The sequence below is a fragment of the Typopeltis vanoorti genome, chromosome 22, assembly GCF_054136105.1.
Source record: "Typopeltis vanoorti isolate ZY-2024b chromosome 22, IOZ_Tvanoo_1.0, whole genome shotgun sequence".
NCBI lineage: Eukaryota > Metazoa > Arthropoda > Arachnida > Uropygi > Thelyphonidae > Typopeltis > Typopeltis vanoorti.
Genome location: NC_143570.1, coordinates 67,993,064 through 68,011,205, shown reverse-complemented (window position 1 = coordinate 68,011,205; position 18,142 = coordinate 67,993,064). Strand labels below are relative to the sequence as shown.

The window sequence follows — 18,142 nt, the reverse complement described above, 5'->3', positions numbered from 1 at the left end:
AAAACCACATGGTCACTCTCTCCAACTGGGAGAAGAGTGTCATCTCAGTTATTATTAGCTCTTCTGATGCTGACCAAATCCAAAACTTTTGAACCTCTTGTTCCCTCTATTACATGTTGCCTAAGACATTTGTCCCACACGAATTCTAGAAATTCCATTCCCTTATTACTATATATATACATTTTCCTCTTCCCAACTTATATTGCTATTGTTAAAATCTCGCATAACAATCATTCTTCTTGCTTGCCAAGCTCAACTGCCTAATACATCTCCTGCTACCCACCCTCTGTACATCTTGGATTGTAGCAACACCCGATTAAATATCTTGTCTTGCCCACCTCTACCTCACAACATATGCTTTCAAAACCATTATTGACACTGCCTTCCAAAGCCTCCACTCTTAGACAGAAGTCATCACTTATCATAAGCCGTACTCCACCACCATGTTTTCTCCTAGCCTGCCAAAGAATGTTGTACCCGGCTACTTCTATTCCTGTTATTATATCATCTTCCATCAACCACATCTCAGTGACCCCAAAAATCTTTGGCCAGACTGATGCTGTCAGGGGCACCAATTCATCGCCTTTATTCTGGATACCCCTGGCAATAATATAAAGCATAAAAATGTCACTGCTTCTATACTTATTATCCCCCTCCAATCCCACTGGACTCATTGTTATCTGATGTCATCCCCCTTCTCCCAAACACCCATTCCTATAAGAGGCCACCCCCTGCTAACATCCACCCTGGGAATTCTAGTTTCCCTGCAATTTTGACACACCGGCTCGTTCAGAAAACAGCAATCTCTCCAAATGTCTACGTCCTTCCTCATTCAAATGCAAGCAGTCTCTCGCATACAGTTCTTTTCTGTCCTCAAATGCCCTCCAAGCATCCACACGTTCCAATCCTCTCCTGACACATTCTGGCTATTATGCTATTCATTTTTAATGCTCTTCTGGTAAGTTTCTCATTATCATACCTGGGTAACACACACACAATCATTCCTCTTTTTTTCTTTTGTACAACCTCAAGCATGAAGCATAGATCTCTCACCACTCAACTTACAATGCCTCTCAAGTCATTCGTGACCACCATCACAATCATTTCATCCACCCTTTCACCCTGCTTAATTGCCATAGCCACACTTTCTATCATTCCTCCAGGCAAACACTCCTCTGGCATTCTATCTTGAACACTACAGATCATTGAGTCTCCATACATCACACCACTTACCACTGTTCCTTGATGGCTCACCTGCATTCCTCACTCTCCTCTAACCCTTTCTCTTGGTGTCCCTCTACTTACCTGCTGTCCTGGCATCACTCTATCCCTGATTCCAGCACTCCCTTGCATTCTTCACACTTCCTCTCTCTGGATGTTTCCATTCCCTCCTCTTCTATCATTCCAATAACTCTCTCTCTCTCTCTCTCATTCCCTCTCTTCTACTGTTTCTATTCTCTCCTCTTCAATCCTTACCATACCTCTCTCACTCCTACTCTGATTCGCCATGAATTCATCTCTTCCATTCTCCTAATCTCATTGTTCATACTTCTCATCTCGTTCACTAGCCATTTCACCTCATCTACCCCTCTCTGCAAGTTAGTCTCTCCCAATTAAGACCATCTCCGAAAACTTCACAATCATTCAAGTCTTCCACACTCCCCACTCTTATTTTTTCATTCATATTTCACTCGTTATTCTCACTAATCAACCACTCATCTCTTGAGATTCTACTGCTCCTGACACAAGGAGGCCTTGTGTCAGGAGCAGGAGAATTGGTAATTGAAACATCTAACTCACTGAATTCCTCCCATTGCCTACATTTTAGATATATGCGCATTCCCCCTTCTCTCACCCACCACATATCCAACTGGTGGGATGCATACATGCCGGAAAATTCTTTATTATGTTATATCTTCCCCCATTTAATCCTTAAATGGGGGAAAAGACTTGGTTACATGCCATTTGTAATTGGAGTTGTGGCTGCCGTCATCATTAACTTAGTGCCGAGGAACTACTACAACTAAACGCTAAATACTATGTTATATGCTCTACTGTAAGTTAATTTACTTACATGATACAAGTATAAACTATATTTAACTATACTAAATAACGAAACTTATCTTCTCTTCCACTGCAGATGCATCCAACTCTGACCTTGCCTTCTCGGTAACACAAAAATAACACAATATAACAACTAATCTCCAAAAGTAGTACCACTAAAGAACATTTATGTTATGAGAAAAAGTAGCACAATTCGTGACAGAGTCACACTATACACTGTTTAAAAAACATTTTTTTTTTTTTATCACAGCTCAAATCCCCAAAAGGTTTTTAGCGTCCTTCCAAATGGGATTCGCACCAAACCAACAACAGAAGCAGAAGCTAAGCAACATTTATTCACCAAATAATAATATCAAAACTAAAGTTTCATGTATTATTAAAGATTAAAAATTACTGCATTAGATTGGAAGGTGGAAAGTTTTAAATTAATTTTTAATATTTATTTCTTTAACCACAGTGTTTCCCAAAATTTAAATACTTGCATACAACTTTTAAGATTCTGGTGATACTAGAGTACTCCCTTCTCGGGAAACTGAGAGGGGAGTACTCTGGTGTTACTAAAGGCAGTCTGGGAAAGTCATAGTAATAGTTCATTCAAACACAAAAAATTATAAAGGTATTTTTTAACATTTGCCTTATAATAAAAAAAAATAATTATGAAATGCATTTTAGTTATACAAATCAAATATATGGTGTAGAAACAAAAGTTATCAAATTTAATTTTCAATAATAATAATAAAAATTAATGAGATGAATAAAATTTACAAAGAGTTCTGGACAGTGATTTGAACTATTTGAATTTAAACTTTTAATGCAAACAGTTTGAACCATGAAGTTGAACCACTACTGAGTCATCAACAAAGCAAGGCACTAACAGAGGTCAGTTTTATACATGCCAAGAGCCACATTTTGTGTAGAACTTTCTGTACATATTATGAGACTTTACTTGAATAATAATATATTAAATTACAGTTTCACACATATAAAGGAAACTAGAAGTTATTATATATTCCTATATAATATTATTTCAATGTAAAATGAGTATCACTCAGGGAGAAAGCAGAAGAATTGCCTGAAACATTTAAAATATAAACACAAGAATAAGTCGTACTAGCATGTGTATACTTCCACTTGTCTCAGTCAGAGCTGAGCAAGTAGAAGGATACGTTATTAAACTCCCACTGAAATAGGTATAGCATGTAATTACAAAAATAAAAATATAAACAATTAAGGGCAATTATTTCCCAAAACTTAGAGATGGGCTTACAGTCTGTTCAATTAAGACTAGGGCAATGGTGAAGGGCCTCAGACAATTCAAAAAATTGTGTTAAACACCAGGCAAGGATAGAGGTGGTAGGAAAGAAGATAACTTCTAGGCTGGTTTGAAAGTGGTATACAAATTATATTTGCACAGAATTGTTGCTTTTCGTTCAGAAGACCCTTTAAAATAGGGTATATGGTTCCTTGTAACATCAGACTGCAGTCTAGAAGAAGGATGATATTGATTATTTTCTGTATTGTGTGAAGCCTCATGCCACTGCCCTAATCTTTATTATTATTATATAACACCTCCAGGGAGTAAAAAAGACTTATCGAGGGAAGGATTCGAACCCACAGCCTTTTGGCTGGAGAGCAGATACGCTAACGACTCAGCCAACCAGGCAGGCCCTTTATCAAACAGAATGCATGCCTATCTCTAAGTTTTGGGAAGTAATTGCCATTAACTGTTTATAATTTATTTTTTACTTTTTGATTAATTACATAACTATGCCTGTTTCCCTGGAACTTTAATAGTGTTTGCTTCTACTCACTCATCTGTGACAGAGACACATGGAAGTATACACATGTTGTATGACTTATCTTTGAGTTCATATTTTAAATGTAGCCAATTCTGCTTTCTACATGAACGATGCTCATATTATACTGAGCAAAATATATAAGAGTATTTAATAAATTCTAATTTCCTTGATGTGTGAAACTATTATTTTAAAATAATATTTTGTCTACCATGATGAACATTTCCATTGTCTAACTGGCTTTATGAAGTCTGACTGGGGGATATATATAAACTATAATATCAGAGCATTAATCAAGGATATAGTTTAAAAATTCATCAAAAATCATTCATCATGTCCTGAATAGACTAATAATTTTCTGTTAAAAAATTGTTCTTTCTTCTTGCAAGACAGAGATGATCAATATTACAAGAATAAACATGTCTCAAATTAGCATCACTACCATTTTGAATCAACTCTTCAGCAAAACGAAATATTTCTATCAGAATTGCTTGATAAAGTGGTGTATCTCCAGGAGTAAAAGTTTTTACAAAAAAAGGAAAAAAAAAAAAATTAAAATGTATTAATGCAAGAATATGTTTTATTGTAAAGATCATAATTTGTATTCACCGATTGTGTATTACACATATCACACTTAAACAAAATCTATGGTATTTCATTACAAATAACTAAATGGCTGAGGATGGGAGGAATGCAATGCATAATTAAAACCATTAAAAAAAATGAAGAGAATGTTTCAAACAAAACTGCTTCAAAATCCTTCATCAAAACTTTTATCTCATAAATTAATATAAAAGGTTCTTCTCAGTAGCAAAATCTCCTTTATCTTGCATTTGTATGATTACAAAAAAGTCAGTGGCACTATAAAAGATAAATAATGGTGGTACCGTCAGCTAGGAGAATTGTTATTATCAATTTGAGATTCCATTTTATCTACTGTATCTTCAAAAAGAAGAAATCGCTTAAGTTGTAGAGGAATATACAGTCTCTGAACATTTAGCACAATATTGTCTCTAAGACTATGTCGAATAACAATGCGACATAAATCTACTAAATTCATAGGATTACATTTCATATAGATCAACCACCCTTTTATGCTCTGTACACTATAGTTGTGCTGGAAAGTAGAAGGAAGAATTTCCAGCCAAGGAGTCCTCCATAAATGAAATCCTGAATAGACTAATAATTTCACTGTTAAGAAATTGTTCTTTCTTCTTGCAAGGCAGAGATTATCAATATTACAAGAATAAACATGTCCCAAATTAGCATCACTACCATTTCGAATCAACTCTTCAGCAAAACGAAATTTCTCTATAAGAATTGCTCGATAAAGTGGAGTATCACCAGGAGTAAAAGTTTCAACATTCAACTGACACCCTTCCTGAAGAAGCATATGTAAAATTAGGCTAAATGTTATAATATCTTGTTCCTGGATTCCATCAACTGCTTCATGAAGCAAAGTCTGTCCTGATAAGCTATTGCGCATATTGACACTACCACCTAGGGAAAAAAAACAACTGATGAAGAGATTTAAAATTTTAACAGTTTTGATTGCAATAATATGAAAATTTGATTTTAAACAAAATGCAATGGAATAATTTTCCACAGTACTTTACCAGTTCCAAAGAATTACTGCACCTTGATTCAGACAACTGTTTCTATTTTTTGATATTCATGTATGGGCTTTTCACAAAATATTACTTTGTGATATTTTGTGAAATAATACTTTCAGTTTCCCTTTCATTGATATTACTTTCATGTAATATCAATCAAGGAAGGTATCTCAAGTTACTTTGTTGGCAGAATTTTGTCCAGTATGTTCTACACACTTTTTTTTTAACTGTATATTTGAATTCATCTTTTACTGTTGACAAGAAAAGGCAACATGTAGATCACCATAAGTGATTTTATATTTTATTATTTTTAACTGTATTTATTTGTCACTATGCAAACAGAAGTAGGAGCAGCCCAGATAAGGAGTGGCAGTGATGAACAGTAAAGGATGAAGTATACAAAAGGTATAAAATGGATTAATGGATGAAGCAAAAATGTGGAAGAAAGCATCATTAACATTAACACTAACATCATTGAGAAGGATGCTGAACCTGCAGAGATAAAAGAGTTATCATTCCATTGTATAAGACCCTGATCAGACCACACTTAGACTATTGTTCTCAAATTTTGTCTCAAGGATTTGAAGGAGATAAATTAACTGTGGAAAGGGTACAGAGGCAGATAACAAAGATGGTTTCAGGACTGTACAATGTTAGTTAGAGAAATGGCTGTGGGAATGTGAACTGCAGAGTTTGGTAGATAGGAGAGGTGAGATGATTGAGACTTTTAGATAGTCGAGATGTAGTTAGAGGGTTGACAATGGAGAGAAGCTGTGAGCAAGAGAATGAGGAGTGGTTTCTTTTAATGATGTTTGGCAACCGTGGAATTCACTGCCGAATAGAGCGGTGAGAGCTAATGAGTTCAAAGAGTGGTAAGATAGAAAAGCACCAGTTGTTTACATCACACCAAAACATGGTATGAATGCAAATTGTGAGATTCTTATCAACCACCCCAATCTGAACAATAATGACTTTTAAAAATCAAAAGCATATGGAAGGCACATAGTTACTGAAAGAAGACTATCTATAAGAAAGAATATTTTTCCCATGTTATCTTAAATAGAATTTAGCTTTGATGTAGTTTCTAAATAATTAATTAATTATTATATATTTTTTTTTCACTAGAGGTCATGCCAGTAGAATAACCGGTGATTAAATCATTGTTTCTTTAGCTTACTGTGTGTAATGTAACTCAGCTTGACCTTGTATATACTCCAGATGATGATCTTAATATGAAGATCTAAATGTTGGGAAATTAAGAGTTATTTATAACACGGTTGTAAAGTCCATAATTTCTAAAATGAATGCTGATCACCGTGCAACACTAAAGGAAAGAATAAAATGAGTGGTATGATAGACTTAGTGTTTCCTAGGAAGGACCTCCCACGATGAGTCTTTTGACTCCATGGAGGTCTGAATAATAAAAATAATAACATAGCAGTATAAATTGGGAAAAATAATCAGTTACATTAGGTAGGTAACACAGTTGATAAAAAAAGAGAAAGTAGAGATAAACAGAGCTTGACCAATCAGGCCAATACTGACTAGTAAGGAAAAAGTAAAGTGATATCCACATTATCACATTTTGCTTTTAATTTCTTTTCTTTCTTTTTTCTTTTATTTTTTCTGCTTATTTTTTTTAATGTGTGTGTGTGTGTATTTCACCGATGAAAGGCTGTCAGCCTACAGTTCATAACTCGATAGTATCAGTACTCTGAGCAGGTTAAGATAAATAATCTGGAAATCCTACTTGAGAGACCAATAAGCAGTGTGGTGATCTAACACTGAACAATGAAAATCATGAGCATGGTTATTCACAAAATACCAATGCCCATGGTGGAATTCAAATTCCCCATAGCCATGGATGTTTTGTGAATGTCTTGATTAGAAAATGGATAAGTTCAATAAAACAGTAATTCTGTTTTTCTTAGCTTTAATTAAGATGGTGTAATAGTGTTTCAGTACACTCTTTGAACAATCTCTCAAACTTAAAATACAACTAACATAACAGATGGTACTGGACAAGAGGATACTGTGGTCCATGTCCACGCCATGTTGCACAAGACTACAATATTGGTACACAATAAATAACGGGAAAAACTCACGTAGAAAGATTATTTATTAGTATAATTTTCAGGCATCTTCAGTACATTAAGCTCAAAATTAAACACTAACTGACAATTCCAAAAAGCGCCACCTAAGTAGCTAGTGTGAGATAACTAAAAAGGTCAATAACTTGCCTAAAAAAAAAATTAATACAATAAAAAGTTAGGAAAGATTAGCTGATTTGTAAAGTACTATCTCCCATAAAGGGGATAGACGTAAGCTGTCGGATCTGTTTAAGTTAGGAGAATGAAGTAGAGTTTCACATGTTTCTTTATAAAGGCTTTCCATGAGAAACTGACTTTTGTGAAGAACTCTTGTCTTTCTCCAATGAACTCTGTGTCTAGTGAAGATGGCATGTTCAGAAAGTCCAGACTTTTCAGGTTTAAAGTATTCAATATAAGATTGGTGTTCTTCTAGCCGAATAGAGGCAGATCTTCCCGTTTGTCCGAAATAAGATAATCCACAAGAGCACGGAATCTGGTAGACACCTGGATGATTAAGATGTGGAAGCTTGTTCTTAGGAGAAGTGAGAAAGGTGGAGATTTTTATAAACGGTCGAAAGGCAACAAAAATATTCAGTGGTTTTAAAACTTTTGCTATACGTTCACTGATGCCTTGTACATAAGAGATAGTAATGCACGTTATTTCCTCTGTGTTTGAAGAGGAAGACATATTAAAACTACTCAAAGTTCTTTCAATGAAGCAATTCTTATAACCATTAGATAGAAAGGAAGAAGTTATGTATTGTAGTTCTTTCTGTAAAAGATCGTCTGTAGAACAAAAGGAGTGGGCCCGATGAATATTTTTTACAATATTTTTTCAACAGAACATCCTTTTATCAAAAGTAAGAAAGGAGACAACCACAGTGTTGTAAACGCTCATAAGAAAGAGGGGGGGGGTGCTAATCCTTGGTGAATGGTAACCAGGAAGAGAATTTATTAACAGGAAAAAAATGTGTGATCTAAATTATATCTTTTAAGGATATTTGAAACTAATTCTGAGACTTGCAATGTGTGGAACTGGAATTAGACAGGGTCAGGGTTATTGGGAATAAGCCTGTGTCACAAATGTGCTGAATCTTCTTTGAGGTGAAATCATTCAACAGCATGATGCTTTCGATGGCTTCATGTTCTAGTTTCAGATCAGGTTAGAGCAGACAATATGAGGCCTATTAAATAAAGATCAGGTGATGATGACTTTTTGAGTATCTTCTTGGGTAATCTCAAGCTGTCCATTCTTTCAACATGTCCAATCCAATCTATTCATAGATCTTTATATATTTCTCTGCTGCTTTTCATGAATTCTTCTTTTAGCTTTTGCAGTCCCTACTTCACTTCCATACAATCAAGATGGTCCTGCCAAAACCTTACAGACCTTTCTTGTATGCTTTTAAATTTGGTTAGGTTTAAATATTATTGATCATCATGAACAGAAACTGGAAATTCTGGCATCAATAACAGCTTCTTCATATAATCTAGATATAATACAGAGAAGGCGTGGCCAACTTCATTCTATACGAGAGCCAATATATGATGAGTGGTAGCGTCACGGGATGGACACTTTTAGACAGAACTTATAAATAAAAATAAACTTTGCATTTTTTCAAGGCAAAGTTATATGTATTGAATTACTATCTCTCTTAAATCATTTTACTACTCGGAGAACAATATAAAATACTGATTTAAATATAAGTTGCTAATTTAAATTTAATTACATATTTCTGTAACCAGAGCAGAGCAAGTGACTTTCAATGATGCATTACTCTGGAGCACATAGAAATCTACCACTTCCACTACTACAACTTGCACAGAGAAGCAGTAGATTTTATAAATTGAGTAATCTTTTAAAGCTATTTTGATTCCTTGAGAATATAAATTTTTTCCGCCATCAGAAATAACTATAACTAGTATATCAATCAAAAAATCTGCGGTCGAAACCAATAGCTAAATTAATAATACATATAATTTAATATAGTTTTTATCTTGCCGCGGGCCACACAAAATCACGTTACAGGCTGTGGGCCTGTTGTTGGCCACCTATGATATAGAGCACCCAAGGTATGTGAAGCATTTAATTTGTTGCAAAATTTTACTTTCCATCATAACATTACTTCAGACAGGAGATAGTTCTTTAAAAGTAATGATTTTCATTTTATTTGTTCAATACTTACATTCTAAATTCTATTAGCAACACAGTTGTGGAACTCAGCCTAACACTAGGTTTATTTGTTATAAACCAAACAAGAAATTATATTCTTGTTTTCATCTTTATTTCAAGCAGGTATAAACAAACCAAAAATATGCATACGAAATATCTTTGCAACTAAGTTACTTGTTGTATTCGAACCTATATAGAGAGCAGTCTGTCTCAATGATTTGCTTTTGGTATCCCATGTGTATCACACTGCCTTTTCATACATATAATATGAAGAGCCACTACCAAAACTGGTTCTGACTGTTACTGAGGTCCCATGGACAGGAGCTAGACTGTGAATACACTGAATGCTATTTCAATGGCACAAGTCATGTTTCTCATATACAACATACTTTCCAATGTCGTATAACGCATTTTCAAATATTAAGTATAACATACTTCGTAGCCTCAGTAGCACAATTGGAAGAATGACAGCACTTTGCACCCTTCGATTGGAAAAGGCCTAATTTCGTTTCTCGCTGTGACGAGAAGAATCTTTATATGGATTTTTTCAATTGAAGGTGAACTAGTCGATCTCATATGGAGGTGGCATGGTTTTTTCTCCCACAAACTCAGGTTCTTCATCCCAAATACAGACAAATCAGCCATTTACAGATACTAGTCAACAGTAAACAATAAATTACAGCTAACCACAGTAATCAACTTTAATGAAATGAAAGTAACAGATATTTTTAATTTCTAGCATGCGCAACAGTTTTTAATTGGTAAACCACAGACTGCTGTATGTACCTTGAATTCCGGTTTCTTTGATTTGCTTGTTTCTATGCACTGATGATGTACTGTTATTTTCAGTATGAAATATCTGTACTTTCGTTTCATTAAAGTTAATTACTGTGGTTATTGTGTAATTTATTGTTTATAGTCATGCCACAGGTACCTTTAAAGATTAAACTTTAAAAAATACTACTGGTGGTGGGCAGTGGTGGCGTTGGTGTGGATGATGATAGTATTAGCAGTTCTGTGTAGTTGGTGGATTAAGTAGTGGAGACAGCGAGTTGCAGAGTAGATTGCCCTCCCTTGACGAGTCTTTGGACTCCTTGGAGGTGTCACATAATAATAATAATAAGCACCTGAATAACACAATTGGAAGAACAACAGAACACTGTACCCTTCGGTTGGAAAAGACCCGAGTTCGATTTTTGTCATGATGAGAGAAATCTTTATATGGGCTTTTTTAATTGAAGGCAAGTTAACTAACTTTGTACAGAGGTAGGAAACAATTGGTCTGGCTAATCAGAAAAAAGGGATCATCATCAATTTTCTTATATGTAACCAAACAAGGGTGTTCAGGTTACTATGACAGAACTACATGATGAAGTTTACATTATTATTACTCTATCAATAATTTTCCTCCAAATCAATCTATTACTTGCAAGAATTCCGATATTGTCATATCTAACATTTCATATTTTAAGGCACTTCTGACTGAATCAATCCACCTAGACCTTGGTCTTCCTCTTGGTCTCTTTCCTGTCATCTTGGCATCAAACACCTGTATTGCTAAATTTTCCTCACCCATTCTTGAATGCTAATAATGCCAAGATACTTTCTAATATCTACATTTTTAATATGATTGTGCCACTGATGTCATCTGTTCACTGTCCTAATTTTTCTCAGAACCCTTATATTTGTTGTCTCTAGTCTTTGATCAAGTGCTTTATTTCTAACCCAACTCTCAGATCCATAACTTAAAACCAGTGTAAACACTGGCTTGTATACTGCTAGTTTGGTATTTTGGCTAATTTGTCTTATTCCATATAAATTTCTTCAGCTGGCTACCCACAATACCAGCTTTGCTTATTCTGTTGTCTGGTTCCAGATTTAATGAAATCAAAGTAACAGATATTTTTAGATAAACAGATACTATAGGTTCCCCACTGAGAATGCAACTGATGTCTTCTATGTTCCTATCTATTTTCAAAGTTTTAATCTTTTTATTGCTGATTTTCATGCCAAATTTGTTACAGCTGTTATTCAATTTAATTAATCTTGAAGACTTTCACTAGATGTGTTTAGGAGTAGAACATCATGTGCATAAAGCAAAGACCTAAGTTTGACATCTCCAATTCCAATATCATGCCTAATGCCACCTTCTTTCATAATGTAATCCATACAGATGATGCATAACAGTGGAAATAATGTGCATCCTTGTCTTGCCCCTGATTTTACATCAAGCCTTCCCGTATTTCTTTCAATTCTAACTGCTAACTTACAACTTAAATGTAGACTAAGTATTGTTCTGTATAATATTATATTTACCCCATTTCATTGTAGTATTTTGAGAAGCTTTTCTCTGGGCACCTTGTCATATATTTTTTCCAAATCTACAAAATTTAAGAACAGATCCTTGTCATATTCCCGTGATTTCTCAACTGTTTGTTCGTGAAGCAAAAATCTGATCTTGACAACCTCTATATGCTTGAACCTAGCTTGTTCTTCAAGTTTCTCTTCCACAATCCTTTTCAACCTCTTTTCAAGTATAGAGCTCTCAAGTGGTAAAGGAGTACTTAAACACAGAAGATAGCCAACAATTGGCACAAACAGCACGATTACCAGACTTAAATCTGACTGAACATTTGTAAGACAGCAGCTGTTGTAGCAACAAATCCCATTCAGAAAGAATGGGATTTGTTACCACAGACTCTTATAGACATTCTTAAATTGAGCATGGCTCACTGCTGTCAGGCATGTTCAACCATTAGAGGGAATCATCTGCTGTACTGATATTGTGACCATATCTTCAAGCAGATTGTGTTAATTTCTAATGTGATCTTGGTAAATTTTTATATGCAACTATGTAGTGTCCCTTATACCTGTCTGATGTTTCTGTCTCCTCATTTTACTGCTATGCTATTGTACACCACCATACCAAATTTTGTCCTGCTTCATTACAAACTGCACAAGTTATCCCACATTTTCTAAACGTTTTTAAATTTTGGTGAACAGTGCAGATACTGTGGGGATCACTTGTCCTCTTAATAAATCAGCTTGTAATCTTGTGGAAATTTTCTCTTATATGAAATTTTTGTTCCCCTTAGCTACTCTTAATGTCATGTTCTTTGGCATCACAATGGCACCAAGAGAGTGGCCCAATCTTCAGAAGTTCTAATCTTCCAGTCCATGGTTGAACTACTGTTTTCACTCATCTGATCAAACTACAGAAATTTATCCTCTTTGGAATGAAATTCTTCATTCTCTATTCCATTCAAAATTCTCCCCAAATATTTAAGAGAACTGGTTTTCAAACAAGTGCCAAAGAGAGAGAGTGGAAGGAAAAAAAAAAAAAAAAAAAAAAAAAACCATATTGTCAGTGGCTGGAGACAAAAATTCCAGCTACATTCTTAATCTACAATGATTAATACATGCTTAACTGCATAACCATCAATAAATCAAAATTTGACTTTAGAATAGCTAAACTTTATAAATGCAGCACACTCATCTCTTGTAGAAATGGCAATCAAAGTTATCAGTTTTTTTGTAGAGGCGAGTGGATGCACATTCTGTCCATCAGTGCTTTCCTGACTTCTCATCCACACAGTATTATTGTAACAACACCTAAATATGAAGTCAGCTTTGTATCCCTCTTGGAGGCAACTTGCCTCCAAGAAGGATACAGATCTATATTACATCCACCTGGCTTCTATGGCCTCCATTAGAGAAATAGTTTAAGAATCATGAATAACCTACATACAAAAAAAAAAAAAAAAAAAAAAAATCATCTTTTCTACGGGTATTTCCATGAGTAATGTTCCACTGAACTGACATATATATCATTCCTTCACTTTCTGTTTAGTCTATAATAATATGAGCAGTACCACCATTTATATTTCAACTAATTCACTGAACCAGTTCCTTTTGCAGTTCTTCTATCATATCCTCTACCTCTAACCGGTAAAAATGTTCACTTCCACCTCCAGGATGCAAAACGTTACCTACTTTTCCTGAGAGAAACTCAAATCTCAACCTCCTCAAACACTGCTCACTGCTACTCTCCCAACTATGCACTCTTTGGCTCCTTTTGCCTCAGAGGTTGTGTGCGTGTGTGTGTGTGTGCACACATATTTGCTCTAGTATGCCATGACAAAGAGTATCAAACCTGAAATCTCCCAATTTTAACCTTCTTTGGCTAAAAATCACTCTACCTCATCTACCAAATTCTTATGCTGTCCCTACCACTTTCCTAATGCCAACAACCATTCTAAACTCTTCAATTACCTTTTCCGAAATGTTTATTTTCTTAAATCCAACTTTCATAAAAGTGAAGCCATTTTTCCCAAAGACTTCAACATTCACAACACTTCAAAAAATGGCATAAATAGAAGATATATTTGAACATCTGAACAAACTTAATTGAAAATGCAAGAAGCAAACAAAAATTATATTAACTTACACTGATAGTTAGTGGACTCAAATCTAAAATCCAGTTTTGGAAAAATGAAGTTAATAAGAGTTCACTTTCAATGTTTATTTGGTGTTTTAGTTTTAATTCAAGCAAAGAACTATTAGTACTTGTAGGGGAACATCTGAGAATGCTTGAGGAGAAGCACTATTTTATTTTGACCAAACCAACACATAAAAGTTCAACTGGATTTCACATTCATTTGTATCACTATCAGAAAAAATTTCAGACTTTGATCTTTCAATGAAAGAAAAGGAAGGGCTCCTAGATTTCAGGAATGATCAAATCATTTAAGTTCAATTTAAAGAGATTCAGTTCCAGTTGATGGAACTGAATCTCTTTAAATTCCCCATTAGAGAAAAAGCAATTAAGCTTTTATGATTTGTTACAACTTATCTCTGTGAACAATATTTCTAGTCGATGGTCACGATCAAGAATTTGAACAGGTCATGTTTAAAAGGTCTTGATCAGGAATTATGCATAGCTCTTTCAAGCATTGACAAAGACTTATCCGTCTCTTATTGAACAAATTAATTATTATTTTCCTTTGTGATTATTTTTAATGGGAGTGCAATAATAAATCTATACAATTTAGTTTTTTTCTTTCCTTCAGCTTCTCACTAAGTTGTAAAATAAAACTAGCAATGGGCATTGGTATCTACCTTTATACCATTTATTATTCCTGTCAAGATGCTGGTTGCACCCATATTTCATATTGGTTTTTATGCTATCATGAAAAACCATTATTAGAAAGAAGAGTGCTTTTTTATGTGAGAAGAAATGTTGCCAATAATAAGAGAGAAAAACTGAGAGCAGAATAGGGAGAGCAATGCTACACATTAGACTGCAAGACAAAACAAGGAATGAAGATGGAAGAAAAGAAACAAAAGTGTTGGATTATTATTATTATTACTATTATTATCCAGGCCTCCATGGAGTCAAAAGACTCATTATGGGATGTCATTTTTAGGAAACCACTCCTTGAACCCATTGACTGTTCCTGCTCTAACCACTCTCCCAGACAATGCGCTCCACGGTTCAACCACCCTCCATGCAAAGAAACCACTCCTCACCCTCGTGCTCACAGCCTACTATCGTAACTTCCAGGGATGGCCCCTTGTCATCACTCCTTCCCACTGTTCACCCAAGCTAAAGAATTCCCCAATGTCTACTCTGTAACAAATCCGTGTTGATTCTCACAGATAACATTACCCTCATCTGTCCAATGCTGTATATAGTCTCTCACTAATTTCTTTAAAACAGTTTAAAAGTCTCGATCATATCACCTCTCCTTCTTCTATCGACCAAACTCAGCAGTCCAATTCCCACAATCGATCCTCATAACTGACATTGTACAGTCCTGAAACCATCTTTGTTATCCGCCTCTGTACCCTTTCCACAGTTAATTTATCCCCTTCAAATCCTGGGGACCAAACCTGAGAACAATAATCTGAGTGTGGTCTGATCAGGGTCTTATATAACGGAATGATAACTGTTTTATCTCTGCAGGTCAGCATCCTTCTCAGTATTACAATAATCATCTAGGTTACCTTCACCACCTTTGCAATATGCTCCCTGAATTTCAGTTTTCTACACCCTCAAATCTCGTCTCCCCCACTTCCTCCAGTATAGCTCCTCCAATCGAGTATGCATCCTCCCATCGATGGTTCCCAAACTTCAAGACTTTACATTTTGCTGTATTAAACCGACACCCCCATTCATTTCCCCATCTATCCATCCAGTTTATTCAAATCTTCTTGCAGGGTTGCCACATCTGCACTAATACTGATAACCCTACCCAGCTTCACATCATTTGCAAACAACTGAATATCCCCTTGCAATCCATTGATATAAAAGTTGAACAATACAGGTCACAGTACTGAGCCCTGTGGAACACCACTTGTAACATTCTGCCTCCTTGATATTGCCCCACCATAATCTCTGATACCTATCGGACTGCCAATCCTGAATCCAGTTGGCTAATCCGCCATCTAAACCCATGTGCTGCAACTTAAATATCAGATTATCATGTGACACCCTGTCAAATGTTTGCAATATTTAAAAAAAAATGGCAGTGTATACCTTACCCTCATCAACTGCTCTTGTCACTTTATTATAAAAGGCAATCATATTACTTAAGCAAGAGCACTCCTTAACAAATCCGTGTTGATTCTCACAGATAACATTACCCTCATCTGTCCAATGCTGTATATAGTCTCTCACTAATTTCTCCAGGACTTAACTACTAATGACACAAAAACTGGCCTATAATTAGACACTTCCAGTCTGCTACTACACTTGTGCAGAGCACTATCTTACTTTCTTTCCATTCCCTGGGCACCTTTCCCACAGCCAGACTCTCACTGAACAGACAAGTCAAAGGAGGCTGTCAGTTCTTTAGCACATTCTCTCAAAATTCGTGGTGAAATACCATCCAGTCCCACAGCTTTACTGACATCCAGAGCACTCAGTATTTGGAACACACTCTCCTCCTGCACCTCTAAACTTCGAACCTGCCCTATCCCTCTAGTACTAAAATTTACTCCTACAGGATGAAATACTCCAATAAAAGTGTTCATTGAACAATTCCACTATGTCCTCTGCATCAGTCACTCTATTCCCATTTCTATCTCACAATGTCATTCTTTCACAATCATTTCTCCTCCTACTGGCCACATAGCTAAAAAATTCCCTAGGATTTTCTTTGGACCAATCTCTTCTCATATTCCAGTTTCGCCTTCCTGACCATACTAGTCACTCTCCTGGCCTGTGTCTTATATTCTTCATACATCTGCTCTTCACCTGTCTCTTTATATCTATTCCATAGCCTCTTTTTCACATGCGGTTCCTGTTTGATATTGTTTGTCATCCACTTTACACCAAATTGCATCCACTTCTTCACTCATGGAATGAATACAGCTTACTATTGCTGCTAACAAATATTCCTTCATAATTTCCCAAGCACTAATGATATCCTGGCCTTCCAATTCCTCCCTCCATGAAACTTCCCCAACTTGATATCTAAGACTATTACAATCGCCTGCCTTATAATTCCACATACGTTCTCGTGTCTTTGATGCTCCTGCATGTCTATTCATCTTCCAAGTCAAAACCACATGGTCACTCTCTCCAACTGGTGGGAGAGATGTCATCTCACTTATTAGCAACTCTTCTGATGGTATGACCAAATCCAAAACTCTTGAACCTCTTGTTCCCTCTATTACATGTTGCCTAACACATTTGTCCCTCAAGAATCCTAGTAATTCCATCTCCTTATTACTACATGCATTTTCCTCTTCCCAGCTTATACTGCTGTAATTAAAATTTCCCATAACAATCAATCTTCCTGCACTTGCCAAGCTCAACTGCCTAAACATCTCCTGCTTGCCACTCTCTGTGCTCCCTGGTTTATAACAACACCCCACTAAATATCCTGTCTTGGCCACTTCTACCTTACACCATATGCTTTCAAAACCATTAGTGTCACTGCCTTCCAAAGCCTCCACTCTTAGAAGACATAAGTCATCACTTATCATAAGCAGTACTCCACCACCATGTTTTTCTTTCCTATCCTGCCAAAATATGCTGTACCCTGCCACTTCAATTCCTGTTATTATATCATCCTCTGTCAACCATGTCTCAGAGATCCTAATAATCTTTGGCCAGACTGACGCTATCAGTGCCACCAATTCATCTCCTTTATTTCGGATACTCCTGGCATTAGTATAGAGCATAAAAATGTCACTGCTATACCTATCATTGTCTCCTCTCGACCCCACTGGACTCAGTGTTACCTGATGTCGTCCCCCTTCCCCCAAGCACCGATTCCCACAAGAGGCCACCCCTGCTACCATCTACACTGGGAATTCTAGTTTTCCTGAAGTGACACACTGACTTGCTTGTTCAGAAAACAGTAATCTCTCCCGTCCTTCCTCATTCAAATGCAGACA

General features: G+C 35.9%; 1 protein-coding gene across 1 annotated transcript in view; it reads right to left on the bottom strand.

The window, feature by feature from the left end:
• Nucleotides 1-2,908: 2,908 nt before the first annotated feature.
• Nucleotides 2,909-18,142, bottom strand: part of LOC150094473 (uncharacterized) — a 261,156-nt gene continuing 245,922 nt past the window's right edge. The window contains exon 8 of the mRNA XM_090411803.1: nucleotides 2,909-5,360. Within this exon, the coding sequence (XP_090267929.1) occupies nucleotides 4,750-5,360 (611 nt within the window). The 3' untranslated portion in view covers nucleotides 2,909-4,749. The remainder of the gene's footprint in view (nucleotides 5,361-18,142) is intronic.